At 46.0% G+C, this 17422-nt stretch overlaps 1 protein-coding gene and 1 pseudogene across 2 annotated transcripts in view; one reads left to right on the forward strand and one right to left on the reverse strand.

The window, feature by feature from the left end:
- The window catches only part of LOC148476852 (uncharacterized), a 75897-nt pseudogene extending 72595 nt beyond the window's left edge, over positions 1 to 3302 (reverse strand). The window contains exons 1-2 of the transcript XR_015872596.1: positions 3284 to 3302; positions 183 to 277 (exon numbers count right to left, since the gene is read on the reverse strand). The product of XR_015872596.1 is annotated as an uncharacterized LOC148476852 (transcript). The remainder of the gene's footprint in view (positions 1 to 182; positions 278 to 3283) is intronic.
- Positions 3303 to 5723: 2421 nt separating this feature from the next.
- On the forward strand, positions 5724 to 17172 carry LOC148476854 (uncharacterized). The gene is made up of 7 exons (XM_088457553.1): positions 5724 to 5829; positions 10272 to 10388; positions 11360 to 11551; positions 12115 to 12193; positions 12848 to 12945; positions 13089 to 13665; positions 15501 to 17172. The coding sequence occupies exons 2-7, from the start codon at positions 10305 to 10307 to the stop codon at positions 16754 to 16756; spliced, it is 2286 nt and encodes a 761-aa protein (XP_088313679.1). The 5' UTR covers positions 5724 to 5829; positions 10272 to 10304; the 3' UTR covers positions 16757 to 17172.
- Positions 17173 to 17422: the final 250 nt, after the last annotated feature.

A 17422-nucleotide genomic window follows, 5' to 3' on the forward strand; every position in this document is an offset into this window, starting at 1 on the left:
GATGAGAGAAGTAAGCCTCTGTTTAAGAGACCATAAACACTAACTGACCTAAACAGGAAAAGATACAGGTGATGTGGAGAAGCCTCCTTATAGACATTACCCTTTGTGGGGACTGCCATGGAGCACTGACAGAGAAAGTCACTTTGTATATTGCTATTTGGGGAGAACTAAATCCCACCTACCTGATCCTCCTTGGTAAACTGGTGACTCTCTGTACAATCCTGTGAATAAAGAGGATGGGGACATCTCTCTGGGGTATTTCTGTTACTGGGTCCATCTGTAGGAGACACACAGTAACTGGGTACATTGTATAAATTTGATTATCAGATGATGTGTGTATATAGGGGGCCCCCATACCTGCTCTACCCTGTACAATAAATGACAGTCTCCTCTTATCCAGTGATGTGAGGGGCCGGTGATTCTCCATCATCACGTTCTTGTACAGATCCTTGTGTTCCTCTATATGCTCCCCCTCCTGCATGGAGACACGGGGCCTCATTCAGACCCACTCGCGAGCGACTGTCCGCTCGCAAGTGGGTCGATGGTGTGCACTGCGCATGCGCACGACAAAGGGAGCTCCGTCGTGCGCATGCGCGAGACGCGACGAGCGAAGGACTTTCCTTCGCTCATTGTGTCTGATCAAAGGGGGCGTGCTGTCGATGTTGATTGACAGCACGCCCCCTTTGGTGGGCGTGCCAGCCAGACGGAGGCGTTCCCAAAGGAATGTCAGTGGGAGTGATTTTGGCTCTGATAGAGCCAAAATCACTCCTGGCCTTGCGGTTGAGAAACTCAACCGCAGGCTTCTGGTCGCACTGGCGATGGTCGCGATGGTCAAGACCATCGCGACCATCATCCTGCACGCTCGTATAGGCTGTGGGTGGTGACCCACAGCTATACGAGCGTCCAGGAGGACGCTCCATATTTATGGAAGTGGGCCCTGATTCAGAGCGAGCGCTCTGGTCAGAGCGTCCGGCTCTGAATCAGGGCCATAGACAGCGACATCCTGACACCTTATAGGAACCTGACACACACAATGATACATCATCACCCAGACACATCCCCTGGTGTTACTGTATAATGTCCCATTCCCAGCAGTCACCTCTCCAGTCATCACCCAGACACATCCCCTGGTGTTACTGTATAATGTCCCATTCCCAGCAGTCACCTCTCCAGTCATCACCCAGACACATCCCCTGGTGTTACTGTATAATGTCCTATGCCCAGCAATCACCTCTCCAGTCATCACCCAGACACATCCCCTGGTGTTACTGTATAATGTCTCATTCCCAGCAGTCACCTCTCCAGTCATCACCCAGACACATCCCCTGGTGTTACTGTATAATGTCCCATTCCCAGCAGTACTCACCTCTCCAGTCATCACCCAGACACATCCCCTGGTGTTACTGTATAATGTCCCATTCCCAGCAGTCACCTCTCCAGTCATCACCCAGACACATCCCCTGGTGTTACTGTATAATGTCCTATGCCCAGCAATCACCTCTCCAGTCATCACCCAGACACATCCCCTGGTGTTACTGTATAATGTCTCATTCCCAGCAGTCACCTCTCCAGTCATCGACCAGACACATCCCCTGGTGTTACTGTATAATGTCCCATTCCCAGCAGTCACCTCTCTAGTCATCACCCAGACACATCCCCTGGTGTTACTGTATAATGTCCTATTCCCAGCAGTCACCTCTCCAGTCATCACCCAGACACATCCCCTGGTGTTACTGTATAATGTCCCATTCCCAGCAGTCACCTCTCCAGTCATCACCCAGACACTTCCCCTGGTGTTACTGTATAATGTCCCATTCCCAGCAGTCACCTGTCCAGTCAGCAGCTGAATGATCTTGTTGGTGAGTTCCAGGATCTTCTGGTCATTGTGTCTCTCATGTATCAGTGAGTGAGGTGGAGGCACCGTGATGGGTCTCTGGGTCCTGCTCAGTCTTTCTGACACAAAGGGACGGCTGCTGGGTATCTCACACTCACCGGATGTCTTCTTCACTATTGTGTAATCCTGTGTATTGCGAGAGACACAAAATATCACTGCATACACTCCCAGATCCCCTCACCTCCCCAGTCATGTCAGTGCACAACAGGGGGTATAACAGCTGTACAGAGGTGTCAGTAACACAGGGGAGGGGGAAGGGAACAGAAGAGGTTAATAGCACAGGGATAGGACAGCAGGCAGCCCAGGGGACACACAAAGGGTTACACAATACAGAATCCCATCAGTCACTCTGCACAAATGATGAAATGACAAATGACCGCACCTCAGATGTATGTTACATGTGTGACCAGCCTGCCGGCCGTGTGTGTGCAGCGTAGGGTGGGGTGAGACATGTCCTGGGGGATAATCAGTGACACTCTGAGGATCTGGGGACTGTCACAGCCACTGGCTGTCTCTGAGAGAGTCTCTATTGCTCAGGATAACAAGACACCCTGACAGACAGTCTCAGCTCAGGGAGTGCTGCCCTTTGTTACATGGCCTGTCTGTGTCCTTCTCACACATCCTTCCCCAGCTCCTGTTATGTATCATCTGGTATATAGGAGGGTGGTTCAATACATAAAGTAACAAGACCTCTCATTGTGTAAATGTAGTCACCTTCTACATATACGTATAATAAATGGTATGGCCTTAGTACAGATTATTTATCCATATAGTCCCCGTTCTTGTCTAAGCATTTGTTCAAGGCCTGAAGCCAGGACATGATGGATGCTGAATTTCACCATCGGCTGTGAATCACCTTCCACCCAGGTACTTCTTCCATGGTCCAAAGAGATGGAAATGACTTAGGGGTTTATTTACTGAGCAGTGTTAGGAGACAGAGTGAAAAGTGATAAGAAAGTGATAAGGTACCAGCCAATCAGCTCCCAACTGTCATTTTTCAAACAGCCTGTGAGATGACAGTTGGGAGCTGATTGGCTGGCACCTTATCACTTTCTTATCACTTTTCACTCTGTCTCCTAACACTGCTCAGTAAATAAACCCCTAAGTACCAGGTCAGGGCTGTAGGGAGGATGGTCCAGTACCTCCCAATGGTAGCGCAGTAACAAGTCACACATGTGATTGGCTGAGTGGACGTGCTTGGCTGCTCATCTAGAATATATGTCCTGCTGTTATCAAAGGCACCAACCCCAAACCTGTTACCATGACATTATCACCGTTCACCCCAATAAGATCTTGGTGAATTACAGCTGCTGATGTGCCCTTTATACACAAAAATCTCCACTCCAGGACCCAAACCCTCCACTCCTGCAGCCTAACCCTAACACTCACCGTTTGAAGTTGTCGGCATTTTGACCCAACCGGATCCTGCAGACGGTATAGGGCGCATCAGGGTTCTGACTGTCGGGACACAGACTATTTCCCAAATATACATGTGGTGTCCTGTTATTATTATACAGGGGGAGCAGCCTGTGGTGTCCTGTTATTATTATTATACAGGGGACCAGCCTGTGGTGTCCAGTTATTATTATTATTACACAGGGGAGCAGCCTGTGGTGTCCAGTTATTATTATTATTATTATACAGGGGAGCAGCCTGTGGTGTCTTGTTGTTGATGATAATAATAATACCAACAAGACACCACAGGCTGCTCCCTTGTATAATAATAGGACACCACAGGCTGCTCCCCCTGTATAATAATACCAACAAGACACCACAGGCTGCTCCCTTGTATAATAATAATAATAATAGGACACCACAGGCTGCTCCCCCTGTATAATAATAGTAACAGGACACCACAGGCTGCTCCCCCTGTATAATAATAGTAACAGGACACCACAGGCTGCTCCCCCTGTATAATAATAGTAATAACAGGACACCACAGGCTGCTCCCCCTGTATAATAGTAGTAATAACAGGACACCACAGGCTGCTCCCCCTGTATAATAATAGTAATAACAGGACACTACAGGCTGCTCCTCCTGTATAATAATAGTAATAACAGGACACTACAGGCTGCTTCTCCTGTAGAATAGTAATAACAGGACACCACAGGCTGCACCCCCCTGTATAAAAATAGTAATAACAGGACACTACAGGCTGCTCCCCCTGTATAATAATAGTAATAACAGGACACCACAGGCTGCTCCCCCTGTATAATAATAGTAACAGGACACCACAGGCTGCTCCCCCTGTATAATAATAGTAATAACAGGACACCACAGGCTGCTCCCCCTGTATAAAAATAGTAATAACAGGACACTACAGGCTGCTCCCCCTGTATAATAATAGTAATAACAGGACACCACAGGCTGCTCCCCCTGTATAATAAAAGTAACAGGACACCACAGGCTGCTCCCCCTGTATAATAATAGTAATAACAGGACACCACAGGCTGCTCCCCCTGTATAATAATAGTAATAACAGGACACTACAGGCTGCTCCCCCTGTATAATAATAGTAATAACAGGACACCACAGGCTGCTCCCCTTGTATAATAATAGTAATAACAGGACACCACAGGCTGCTCCCCCTGTATAATAATAGTAATAGCAGGACACCACAAGCTGCTCCCCCATATAATAATAGTAACAGGACACTAGAGGCTGCTCCCCCTGTATAAAAATAGTTATAACAGGACACTACAGGCTGCTCCCCCTGTATAATAATAGTAATAACAGGACACCACAGGCTGCTCCCCCTGTATAATAAAAGTAATAACAGGACACCACAGGCTGCTCCCCCTGTATAATAATAGTAACAGGACACCACAGGCTGCTCCCCATGTATAATAATAATAATAACAGGACACCACAGGCTGCTCCCCCTGTATAATAATAGTAATAACAGGACACCACAGGCTGCTCCTCCTGTATAATAATAGTAATAACAGGACACCACAGGCTGCTCCCCTGTATAATAATAGTAATAACAGGACACTACAGGCTGCTCTCCCTATATAATAATAGTAATAACAGGACACCACAGGCTGCTCCCCCTGTATAATAATAGTAATAACAGGACACCACAGGCTGCTCCCCCTGTATAATAATAGTAACACGACACCACAGGCTGCTCCCCCTGTATAATAATAGTAATAACAGGACACCACAGGCTGCTCCCCCTGTATAATAATAGTAACACGACACCACAGGCTGCTCCCCCTGTATAATAATAGTAATAGGACACCACAGGCTGCTCCCCCTGTATAATAATAGTAATAGGACACCACAGGCTGCTCCCCCTGTATAATAATAGTAATAACAGGACACCACAGGCTGCTCTCCCTGTATAATAATAGTAATAACAGGACACCACAGGCTGCTCCCCCTGTATAATAATAGTAATAACAGGACACCACAGGCTGCTCCCCCTGTATAATAATAGTAATAACAGGACACCACAGGCTGCTCCCCCTGTATAATAATAGTAATAACAGGACACCACAGGCTGCTCCCCCTGTATAATAATAGTAATAACAGGACACCACAGGCTGCTCCCCCTGTATAATAATAGTAGATGACATTACCAGGGATACAGCAGGAGCCGCCGCTAGAACAGGATCACACGGCAGCCGGTCATGTGACGCTGATGCTGCTGCTGGAGTAAGGGGGAGGAGCTCCGGGCACTAGAGCAGGACTCTATGTACAGCTACAGCAAGTGTCCCCAGTGTGCAAAAGAGACGGAGGCGGCGGCCATTTTCCCGAGGCCCAAATCACTTCATGAAGAACAACAGGTGACTATAGATCCCCTTCAGTGTTTGTTCCCTGGAAGTGACGTAGAGTGAGGGCGGAAGTGACGTTACACGCCCATACAGTCTTTCTATCATTCCCAACGACTGCAGATACAGGAAGCAGCAATTGTTGTGTTTGGCAGGAGGTAATTATGTTATTATTCTATAGGCTGAGCAGACTCTTGTGTCACTTTACTGTAGTACAGATGGAGCTGACTCTGGTGCTGCATTGTCATTGTGCAGGAGGGTTGCACTCAAGTCTCCTATTTGTATAATTCAGGTGGCGCAGCCTCTGTTGATACTATAATACAGGTGGTGCAGACACCGTTGTTACTATAATACAGGTGGCGCAGACTCAGTTGTTACTATAATACAGGTGGCGCAGACCCCGTTGTTACTATAATACAGGTGGCGCAGACTCAGTTGTTACTATAATACAGGTGGCGCAGACTCAGTTACTATAATGCAGGTGGTGCAGACTCCGTTGTTACTATAATACAGGTGGTGCAGACTCTGTTGTTACTATAATACAGGTGGTGCAGACTCAGTTGTTCCTATAATACAGGTGGTGCAGACTCCGTTGTTACTATAATACAGGTGGTGCAGACTCAGTTGTTACTATAATAAAGGTGGCGCAGACCCCGTTGTTACTATAATACAGGTGGCGCAGACTCAGTTGTTACTATAATACAGGTGGCGCAGACCCTGTTGTTACTATAATACAGGTGGCGCAGACTCTGTTGTTACTAATATACAGGTGGTGCAGACTCTGTTGTTACTATAATACAGGTGGTGCAGACCCCGTTGTTACTATAATACAGATGGCGCAGACTCAGTTGTTGTTATAATACAGGTGGCGCAGACCCCATTGCTTCTATAATACAGGTGGTGCAGACTCCGTTGTTACTATTATACAGGTGGTGCAGACCCCGTTGTTGCCATATCACAGGTGGCGCAGACCCCATTGTTACTCTAATACAGGTGGCACAGACCCTGATGTTACTATAATACAGGTGGTGCAGACTCCATTGCTTCTATAATACAGATGGTGCAGACTCCGTTGTTACTATTATACAGGTGGTGCAGACCCCGTTGTTGCCATATCACAGGTGGCGCAGACCCCGTTGTTACTCTAGTACAGGTGGTGCAGACCCCGATGTTACTATAATACAGGTGGTGCAGACTCAGTTGTTACTATAATAAAGGTGGTGCAGACTCCGTTATTACTATAATACAGGTGGCGCAGACTCCGTTATTACTATAATACAGGTGGCGCAGACTCCGTTGTTACTATAATACAGGTGGCGCAGACTCTGTTGTTACTATAATACAGGTGGCGCAGACCCCGTTGTTACTATAATACAGGTGGCGCAGACTCCGTTGTTACTATAATACAGGTGGCGCAGACTCAGTTGTTACTATAATACAGGTGGCGCAGACCCCGTTGTTACTATAATACAGGTGGCGCAGACTCCGTTGTTACTATAATACAGGAGGCGCAGACCCCGTTGTTACTATAATAAAGGTGACACAGACCCCTTTGTTACTATAATACAGTTGGCGCAGACCCCGTTGTTACTATAATACAGATGGCACAGACCCCGTTGTTGCCATATCACAGGTGGCGCAGACCCCGTTGTTCCTATAATACAGGTGGTGCAGACCCCGTTGTTACTATAATACAGGTGGCACAGACCCCGTTGTTACTATAATACAGGTGGCGCAGACCCTGTTACTATAATACAGGTGGCGCAGACCCCGTTGTTACTATAATACAGATGGCACAGACCCCGTAGTTACTATAATACAGGTGGCGCAGACCCCGTTGTTACTATAATACAGGTGGTGCAGACCCCGTTGTTACTATAATACAGGTGGCACAGACCCCGTTGTTACTATAATGCAGGTGGCGCAGACCCCGTTGCTGTTATAATACAGGTGACGCAGACCTTGCTTGGTAACTGGTTGCTCTGATGCGTAGGGATAGGGATTATAAAATGGGTCAGCAGGATTTTGTAAATATATGGAATTCTCCTGAACGGCTCAGCTCACTGCAGCGCCCCCTGCCTCTGTATAACTCTCAGTGCACATCCTCATTTGGGGACTTGGGACTGGACATCGGAAGCCAACCATCAAATGTTTGAAACTTTCGATGTGAAGGTAACTAACCATCGCATCAAAAGAATTCAATGGTAAAACTATTTATATGATATGTACATACACAATAATAACTGCAGCTTGGTAGGCAGGGGGTGGGATTGGGGTCTGGAGTAACAACATAATACTGTACTCTCTAATGTGCGGATTCAGTCTTTGTATATAAATGAAGGGACATAAATAAGGGAACAAGAAACCAGTGACTTACTGTACAATACAATGCAGGACAAGGGTTATACACATTGCTGCATTAGTGATCAGAGTACTCAGATACACAACAAGGCATGTTAGGTGCTCTAGTGGGGAGTGAGAAGTATAAGTAAAGAGAAGCACAAGAGGGATGAGGGCCCTGCTCGTCAGAGCTTACATTCTAATGGCTGTCCCTGCGTTATGCGGCGGGAACTGTAGGGTACACTACATACCCAGGATAAACCCATGAAGATTCCCTGATGCAGGCAGCAGACAAGGAGCCAGGGGAGTCATAGCTATTAGCAATTAAAAAAAGCCACCATAGGAACACCATTGAATGATTACCACCCGATGGTGACAAACAATCGAAGGCCGCCATCGAATGGTAAAAACCACTACCATAAAAACAAACATTGATGGTGAGTAAACATCAGATGTCAGGGTCCATCCCTAGTGTGACAGGCAGAAATTACAGCCTCCTCGTATGAAGCTGCTCAGGGCAGAGTGGAGCCTGGGAGCCCTGCACAGAGACAGCTCTGCTCCTTGGCACAATCTGCATACACGGTGGGGATACATGCACCCTCACCACTACCGTGCCTTCTCTATCACTGCACATTGTGACCAGATCTGTGGGTTGGGTTACCACCTTTTCATTTTATGGGCAAAAACAGCACTTTATATGCTATAAAGGCCCCTCGTGCTCTTTTATATGACTTAGAGCCCCATTGTGCCCTTTTATAAGTCTCAGCGGACAGTCGCACCCCTTCATATGCCTGAAAGCCCCCTTATGCCGCTATATGCCAGCCGAGAGGCCACACGTGCCTTTATATACCTCGGAGCGTTCTCACCCCCTTTTTATCCCTATGAACCCACTTGCACCCCTTTGTATTGGTGGCCTGCAAGTGGGACTAAGTGATATGCAGCTGACATCGATAAACAGGAAGAGGTGCCAGTATGGAGCTCCAGTATGTTAGCCTGCCTTTCTGGGTGCTCAAACAGAGCTAGAGTATGTTTGCCATCTATTCTGGAGAATGGAGTTTTACGTGCATTAGTAATCCGTTCCCGGTGCTGGATTACAGCTCTGATACCCTTAACCAACCATGGCGGAGGGAGCTCTGAGTATGTTAGCCAGGTGTTTGGGCTGCCAGACTGGAGGTCTGAGTAGTTAGCCAGCAATTCTAGATGCCAGAATAGGGCTACAAGAACCTTGTCCATCCCTTCAAGCTGCCCCAATTAGGTCTCCCAGTGCCTCAGCCATCCATTCTGGGTGCCGGAATAGGGCTCTAAGTTGCCGAGCCGTTCATTCCAGCTGCTGGAATAGGTATTGGAGCAGTAGTTCTATCTGCTTGAGAACAGGTGTTGGGTTACTAATTCCATCTCCGCCAGCTCTCGGAATAGGTTTCTCAGTACCATGGGTGTAACTAGAGCTTTGTGGCCCCACAGTAACCTTTTTGACGGGTCCCTACAAAACACTCACCCAGAGGGGGAGGGCATCTACATACAAGATGTCCACAATAACTAGTCATCCATTACTCTGCCCCCAATACTGGAACACTGGGGGGCAACATCATCATATCTAGGGAGGGAGCTATTAACCTCTCACCAAGGAAAGCTCAGACCAACCATGGTTACCAAGTCACTAATAGAGGGGGGCACCCAGGAGTGTCAGTGTAACCCCCAATACATGGATCAGTTCCGCTTCCTCGGGCAAATTGCATCAAGTATGTGTTGTGGAGGTCCAGGACTATTGGCCACAAGAGGACCATTGGTGTAACCTCCAGCAATGACGTGTGGTGGTCACTGAGCAGCCCTATGAAGCTGGGTCAGAGGAACGTCTAAGAAACACTGACCTAGACATTATGGCTCTGGGAATGAGGGGACTTAGTGGTCACTCAGTGTATTACATTTATATAGGCAACACGATAGTGTAGTGGACAGCATTTCTACTCTGCTCTGGGGTTGTGAATTCAATTCCCAACCAAGGTCCTGTATGTGTGGATTCTGTATGTTTTTCTGTGTTTGCATTGGTTTCTTCCAGGTGCTCTGGTAGGTTAGTTGGCTTCTTTCATAAATACCCCTGGTGTGTGTATGGGCTGTCCATGTGGTAGGAAATGTAGATTGTAAGCTCCCCTGGGGCAGGGACAGATGTGACTAAATATTCCCTGTAAAGCACTGTGTAATATGTGCGCACTACATAGATAACTGGTAAGAAATTGCTTCTAATAATTATATTTATTCCTAGATTTCTGTGCAGTGAGGAGTCAGATCTTGATCAATGAAGATGGACAAGGACAGGAGTCACATGACTGAGAGGATACTAAATCTCACCCTGGAGATCATCTACCTGCTGACTGGGGAGGTGAGAGGGTCTGGGAGTGTCACAGTGACATCACTTATATCTATAGTAATAATACAGGGACATGACAGGGGAGGTGAGGGGATCTGGGAGTGTCACAGTGACATCACTTATATCTATAGTAATAATACAGGGACATGACTGGAGAGGTGAGAGGGTCTGAGAGTGTCACAGTGACATCACTTATATCTATAGTAATAATACAGGGACATGACTGGGGAGGTGAGAGGGTCTGGGAGTGTCACAGTGACATCACTTATATCTATAGTAATAATACAGGGACATGACTGGGGAGGTGAGAGGGTCTGGGAGTGTCACAGTGACATCACTTATATCTATAGTAATAATACAGGGACATGACTGGGGAGGTGTGGGGATCTGGGAGTGTCACAGTGACATAACATATCTATAATAATAATACAGGGACATCACTAGGGAGGTAAGGGAATCTGGGAGTGTCACAGTGACATCACTTCTATCTACAGTAATAATACAGGGACATGACTGGGGAGGTGAGGGGATCTGGGAGTGTCACAATGACATCACTTATATCTATAGTAATAATACAGGGACATGACTGGGGAGGTGAGAGGATCTGGGAGTGTCACAGTGACATCACTTATATCTATAGTAATGATACAGGGAGATGAGGGATTCTGGGAGTGTCACTGTGACATCACTTATATCTATAGTAATATCCGAGCAGCAGGGAGTCGGTCTCAGATATAGTATTAATCCCACAGTTCTCACTGGAGTTGGTATTACATTGCTATCAATATATTGTTCTTTTTCTGTCACTTACAAAAAAGTTTTTGGGGTGCAAGAGATACTATATACTCCACATTTTCATATATATGGGAGATTGTTATAAGATTTTTTTTTTTTGTATATTATGCAATTTGATCACCTGAATAAACAGCCTCATTTCGGTGGAGTTTAATTGACCTTCTCATTGATATGTTCCCAATATACAGGATTACACAGTAGTGAAGAAGACTTTCGGTGAGTGTGAGACACCCAGCAGCCGTCCCCGTGTGTCAGTAGGACTGAGCCGGACCCAGAGCCCCATCATGGTGCCTCCACCTCACTCACTGATACATGAGAGACACAATGACCAGAAGATCCTGGAACTCACCAACAAGATCATTCATCTGCTGACAGGAGAGGTGACTGCTGGGAATGGAACATTATACAGTAACATCAGGGGATGTGTCTGGGTGATGACTGGAGAGGTGACTGCTGGGAATGGGACATTATACAGTAACACCAGGGGATGTGTCTGGGTGATGACTGGAGAGGTGACTGCTGGGAATGGGACATTATACAGTAACACCAGGGGATGTGTCTGGGTGATGACTGCTGGCAATGGGACAGTATACAGTAACACCGGGGGATGTGTCTGGGTGCTGACTGGAGAGGTGACTGCTGGGAATGGGACATTATACAGTAACACCAGGGGATGTGTCTGGGTGATGACTGGAGAGGTGACTGCTGGGAATGGGACATTATACAATAACACCAGGGGATGTGTCTAGGTGATGACTGGAGAGGTGACTGCTGGGAATGGGACATTATACAGTAACACCAGGGGATGTGTCTAGGTGGTGACTGCTGGGAATGGGACATTATACAGTAACACCAGGGGATGTGTCTGGGTGATGACTGTATCATTGTGTGTGTCAGGTTCCTATAAGGTGTCAGGTTGTCACTTATCTGTGTCTCCATGCAGGAGGGGGAGTATATAGAGGAACACAGGGGTCTGTACAAGGACGTGATGATGGAGAATCACTGGCCCCTCACATCACTGGGTAAGACGATACTGTCATTCATTGTACAGGGGAGAGCTGGTATGGAGGCCCCCTATATACACAGACACATCACCTGATAATCGCTTATAGATGTGTTCTCATACATCTGTCCTCAATATGCCACACATTGTGATTTGCCTGGCAGCTCACTTAGATCCCGTGCTACTCTGCTAACGTTGGGCGTCTTTCATAGAGATGTGTCCTCAAATCTAACCTAAATAACAGCACGCAGTGCGACTTGCCTGGCATGCATGAACCAACAGGTCCTGTGCTACTAGTATGCACCAGCAGACTGTGCTGATTAATGTGATATGTGACACTTGTATATCTGTTTGCACCTATGTCTTTATATGATGCACAGCTGAACTTGGAATGAAAAAAGCTGCTTTCGCCAGGTTGTAGCACTTCGTATAGAGATTCAGAGACTCAGTCACACACAGATATACATATGTTGCATGTCAATTAATCTGCTGATCACATCGCATTGTGACTTAGACGCATTTTCAGCAAAAATAGTTGCAAAAAAGTCACCTGGCGCTTTGTGTCTAATGGGACTTGGCGCTCCGTAAGGGGCTTTTTGTCTCGACTGCAGCAAAGATGTGTAAGGGCACATCTATATATACAATGTACTCAGTCACTGTGTGTCTCCTACAGATGGACCCAGTAACAGAAATACCCCAGAGAGATGTCCCTGTCCTCATTATTCACAGGATTGTACAGAGAAGAATCACAGGACCCCACAGGAGCATCAGGTAGGTGGGATTTAGGGTCTCACCAGTATACCACAGTGACTGTCACTACATGATGCATAGATAAGCTGTGTGTGTCTTATACACTGATATTATACTGTTTAGTCTCAATTAAATCAGACATTATTGTTATATGGATCATTTAGAGTGAAGATCTTGATGATATTAAGGCAGAAGAGACAGATGGAGGAGAAGACACGCATGTGACTGATAATATGGCAGAAGATATAGAGGGAGAAGAAGAGACGTATGTGAGTGATACAGAGGGAGAAGAAGAGACATATGTGACTGATATGAAGGCAGAAGATATAGAGGGAGAAGAAGAGACGTATGTGACTGATAATATGGCAGAAGATATAGAGGGAGAAGAAGAGACGTATGTGACTGATATGAAGGCAGAAGATATAGAGGGAGAAGAAGAGACGTATGTGACTGATATGAAGGCAGAAGATATAGAGGGAGAAGAAGAGACGTATGTGACTGATATGAAGGCAGAAGATATAGAGGGAGAAGAAGAGACGTATGTGACTGATATGAAGGCAGAAGATATAGAGGGAGAAGAAGGGACGTATGTGACTGATATGAAGGCAGAAGATATAGAGGGAGAAGAAGAGACGTATGTGACTGATATGAAGGCAGAAGATATAGATGGAGAAGAAGAGACGTATGTGAGGGGTGATCAGCAGTGTAAGGAGGAACAAATCCATACAGATATCAGCACAGGTGAGTTATAAACACATTACATATTCTCCTTGCTAAGTCACTACATCAATGTACAAGCTTATGAGGGAATTGTATCTGCACAGTGGGGGAGTCAGGTGCCATCAGCCCCTATTATACTCCTGCTCTCCCCCTTACATCATGTCACTGTGTTTTACCAGCCCAGAGATCTGACCAGTCTCCTCCCCACACTCTATGGTGTATCTCATACATCAGGAGCCATCAGCCCCTATTATACTCCTGCTCTCTCCCTCACATCATGTCACTGTGTGTTACCAGCCCAGAGATCTGACCAGTCTCCTCCCCACACTCTATGGTGTATCTCATACATCAGGAGCCATCAGCCCCTATTATACTCATGCTCTCTCCCTCACATCATGTCACTGTGTGTTACCAGCCCAGAGAACTGACCAGTCTCCTCCCCACACTCTCTGGTGTATCTCATACATCAGGAGCCATCAGCCTCTATTATACTCCTGCTCCCCCTCACATCATGTCACTGTGTGTTACCAGCCCTGAGATCTGACCAGTCTCCTCCCCACCACACTCTCTGGTGTATCTCATACATCAAGAGCCATCAGCCCCTATTATACTCCTGCTTTCCCCCTCACATCATGTTACTGTGTGTTACCAGCCCAGAGATCTGACCAGTCTCCTCCCCACACTCTCTGGTGTATCTCATACATCAGGAGCCATCAGCCCCTATTATACTCCTGCTCTCTCCCTCACATCATGTCACTGTGTGTTACCAGCCCAGAGAACTGACCAGTCTCCTCCCCACACTCTCTGGTGTATCTCATACATCAGGAGCCATCAGCCTCTATTATACTCCTGCTCTCTCCCTCACATCATGTCACTGTGTGTTACCAGCCCAGAGAACTGACCAGTCTCCTCCCCACACTCTCTGGTGTATCTCATACATCAGGAGCCATCAGCCTCTATTATACTCCTGCTCTCTCCCTCACATCATGTCACTGTGTGTTACCAGCCCAGAGATCTGACCAGTGTCTCCTCCCTGCACTATAAAACCATATACTCCCACATCACAACAAACTTCATGTATACACACACACCAGCTATAAGCACACACTTATTATTGCACAGTCCTTCCACCAATGCTTGTCTACAATGAATAATTCAACCTATAATAGTACTGTCTATGTGACGCTTTGGAGAGAGGTGGTGAGTCTGAGAGAGTGAGAGTTCCAGTGGTGGGGAGCAGCACAGGCAAAGTCTTGGAGGCAGGAGTGGGAGGATATAATGAGTTGGGCGGAGAGGCGCCAGGCATTGGCAGAGCAAAGTAGGTGATGAGAGAGTGGAGGGAGATGTAGAAAGAGATGAAGGGGGGAGACATAAGGTGGCTTTATAGGTGATTGTAAGGAGCTTGAATGTATTGATGGGGAGGTAGAAGCAGTAGTATGGAGAAGATGAGCTGGACCGCAGCATTGAGGACAGATTACATTGGAGAGAGATGGGTGTTGGGGAGGCCACATAGGAGGAGGTTACAGTAGTCCTGTTTAGAGATGAACAGTGAGTTGATGAGGGTCTTCGTTACCTCTAGGGTGAGAGGGGCTCTGATCCTGGAGATATTTTGAAGGTGGAAGTGGCAAGACTGAGACTGAATTTGGATATTGAAGCAGAGGGCAGAGTTAAGGATATCTCCAAGACAGCAGACTTGTGGGATGTGGTGAGGTTGTCGATGGAGGTGAGGGGACTCCAGATGGTGGGAAAACAATCGGCTCAGTCTTAGACATGTTAAGCTTAAGAAAGCACTGTGATATCCAAGAACATTTGCTCTCATTGTAAATTGTTTATTCTTATACATTTGTTTCCAGTAGATGGACACACAAGCAGGAATACCTCGCAGGGAGATCTCATCGTGTCACCAGATTTTATAATAGAAGATAAGAACATAAGACAAGATTGTCCAGGAGAGACTCCAATTACCCTAAATATACATCCAGCACTTCACAGTGCGGATATGTCATCTTGTCCCTCTAATCATGAGGAACTTTCTCCTGATATTTCAGAACTTGCTACACACAGTACAGCTCATATAGGTAATAGAATATTATCTTGTTCTAAATCTGGTAAAAGTTCTATATGTCGGTCAGTTTCTGTTAGACATCAGAAAAGTCACACAGGTAAGAAACCATTTCCATGCTCTGAGTGTGGAAAATGCTTTACACAGAAATCTGATCTTGTTGCACATCAAAGATGTCACACAGGTGAGAAGCCATTTCTATGTTCTGAGTGTGGAAAATGTTTTACAGTAAAATCTGATCTTGTTACACATCAGAGAACTCACACAGGTGTGAAGTCATTTTCATGTTCTGAGTGTCGTAAATGTTTTACACGTAAATTTGTTCTTGTTACACATAAGAGAACTCATACAGGAGAGAAGCCATTTCAATGCTCTGTGTGTGGGAAATGCTTTACCCAGAAATCTCTTTGTGTTAGACATCAGATTACACACACTGGTGAGAAGCCGTTTACTTGCTCTGAGTGTGGGAAATGTTTTTCATATAAAGCAGCTCTTGTTATACATCAGAGAAGTCACACAGGTGAGAAACCATTTCCATGTTCTGAGTGTGGGAAATGTTTTTCATATAAATCAGGTCTTGATAGTCATCAGAGACATCACACAAGTGTGAAGCAATTTCCATGCTCTGAGTGTGGAAAAGGTTTTACAGTAAAATCTGATCTTGTTAGACATCTGAGAACTCACACAGGTGAGAAACCATTTCCATGTTCTGAGTGTGGGAAATGTTTTTCATATAAATCAGGTCTTGATAGTCATCAGAGAAGTCACACAGGGGAGAAACCATTTTCATGTTCTGAGTGTGGGAAATGTTTTTCATATAAATCAGGTCTTGATAGTCATCAGAGAAGTCACACAGGGGAGATACCATTTCCATGTTCTGAGTGTGGGAAATGTTTTGCACAGAAATCAGATCTTGATAGTCATCAGAGATGTCACACAGGGGAGAAACCATTTCCATGCTCTGAGTGTGGGAAATGTTTTAATCAGAAATCAGCCCTTCATAGACATCATAGAACTAGACACAGGAGAAATACAATTTCAATGAGCTGATATTCATGGACCCAAAGTGCTGCACAGAGCACAATCCAGGTGTGTAGAGGGAAAACACAATGAATAGCATCTGAATAATGAGCACAATAAATACTAATCTGGGGAGACTCATCCTAGTTGGAGTTTCTACAGCCTCATGGGACCCCAATAGTTCCTACCAATTGGCATTTATTGCGCTACCATCATATACAGTTACAGTGTTATCAGCTCTGTATATGTGACCTGCAGACGCTCCTGGTGACTGATCGCAGTGTGGTCTATGCTCTCATTTTATTCACCTATATCACATTTATATGCTTTGGATATTGAATAGCTGCTGAATATTTACACTATGGCCGATTGATGCAACTAATGTATATTAGGTACTGCATCGATACTATATACTGTAATAGCTGTGTATATTAATGTATATAATAAAAGCCTTTGTGTCATACAATATGCTGGATGTACCATTCACTCCCTGAAAGCTCGATTCAGGGAACACAGATGAACATGGTAAAGGGTCACCAGCCGCACAGTGTGTCGCAGCACTTTGCTACCAATCACAGCTGTGGTCCTGAAGACCTGTCACATGTAGGGGTGCAGCATGTGAGGAGGACAAGCAGGGGCGCAGACAGGCTCAGGTACTTATGTGCTAAAGAGGCATTATGGGTGTTTACATTACAT

Source organism: Taudactylus pleione, unplaced genomic scaffold (genome assembly GCF_031769625.1).
Source record: "Taudactylus pleione unplaced genomic scaffold, aTauple2 ptg000768l, whole genome shotgun sequence".
Lineage (NCBI taxonomy): Eukaryota > Metazoa > Chordata > Amphibia > Anura > Myobatrachidae > Taudactylus > Taudactylus pleione.

Excerpts from the sequence above, each read along its gene's own strand:
- LOC148476854 (XM_088457553.1), top strand. The coding sequence starts at position 10,305 with ATGAAGATGGACAAGGACAGGAGTCACATGACTGAGAGGATACTAAAT. Across the intron at positions 10,389-11,359 it reads TCTACCTGCTGACTGGGGAG|GATTACACAGTAGTGAAGAA; the intron begins GTGAGAGGGTCT and ends CCCAATATACAG. Across the intron at positions 11,552-12,114 it reads TTCATCTGCTGACAGGAGAG|GAGGGGGAGTATATAGAGGA; the intron begins GTGACTGCTGGG and ends GTCTCCATGCAG.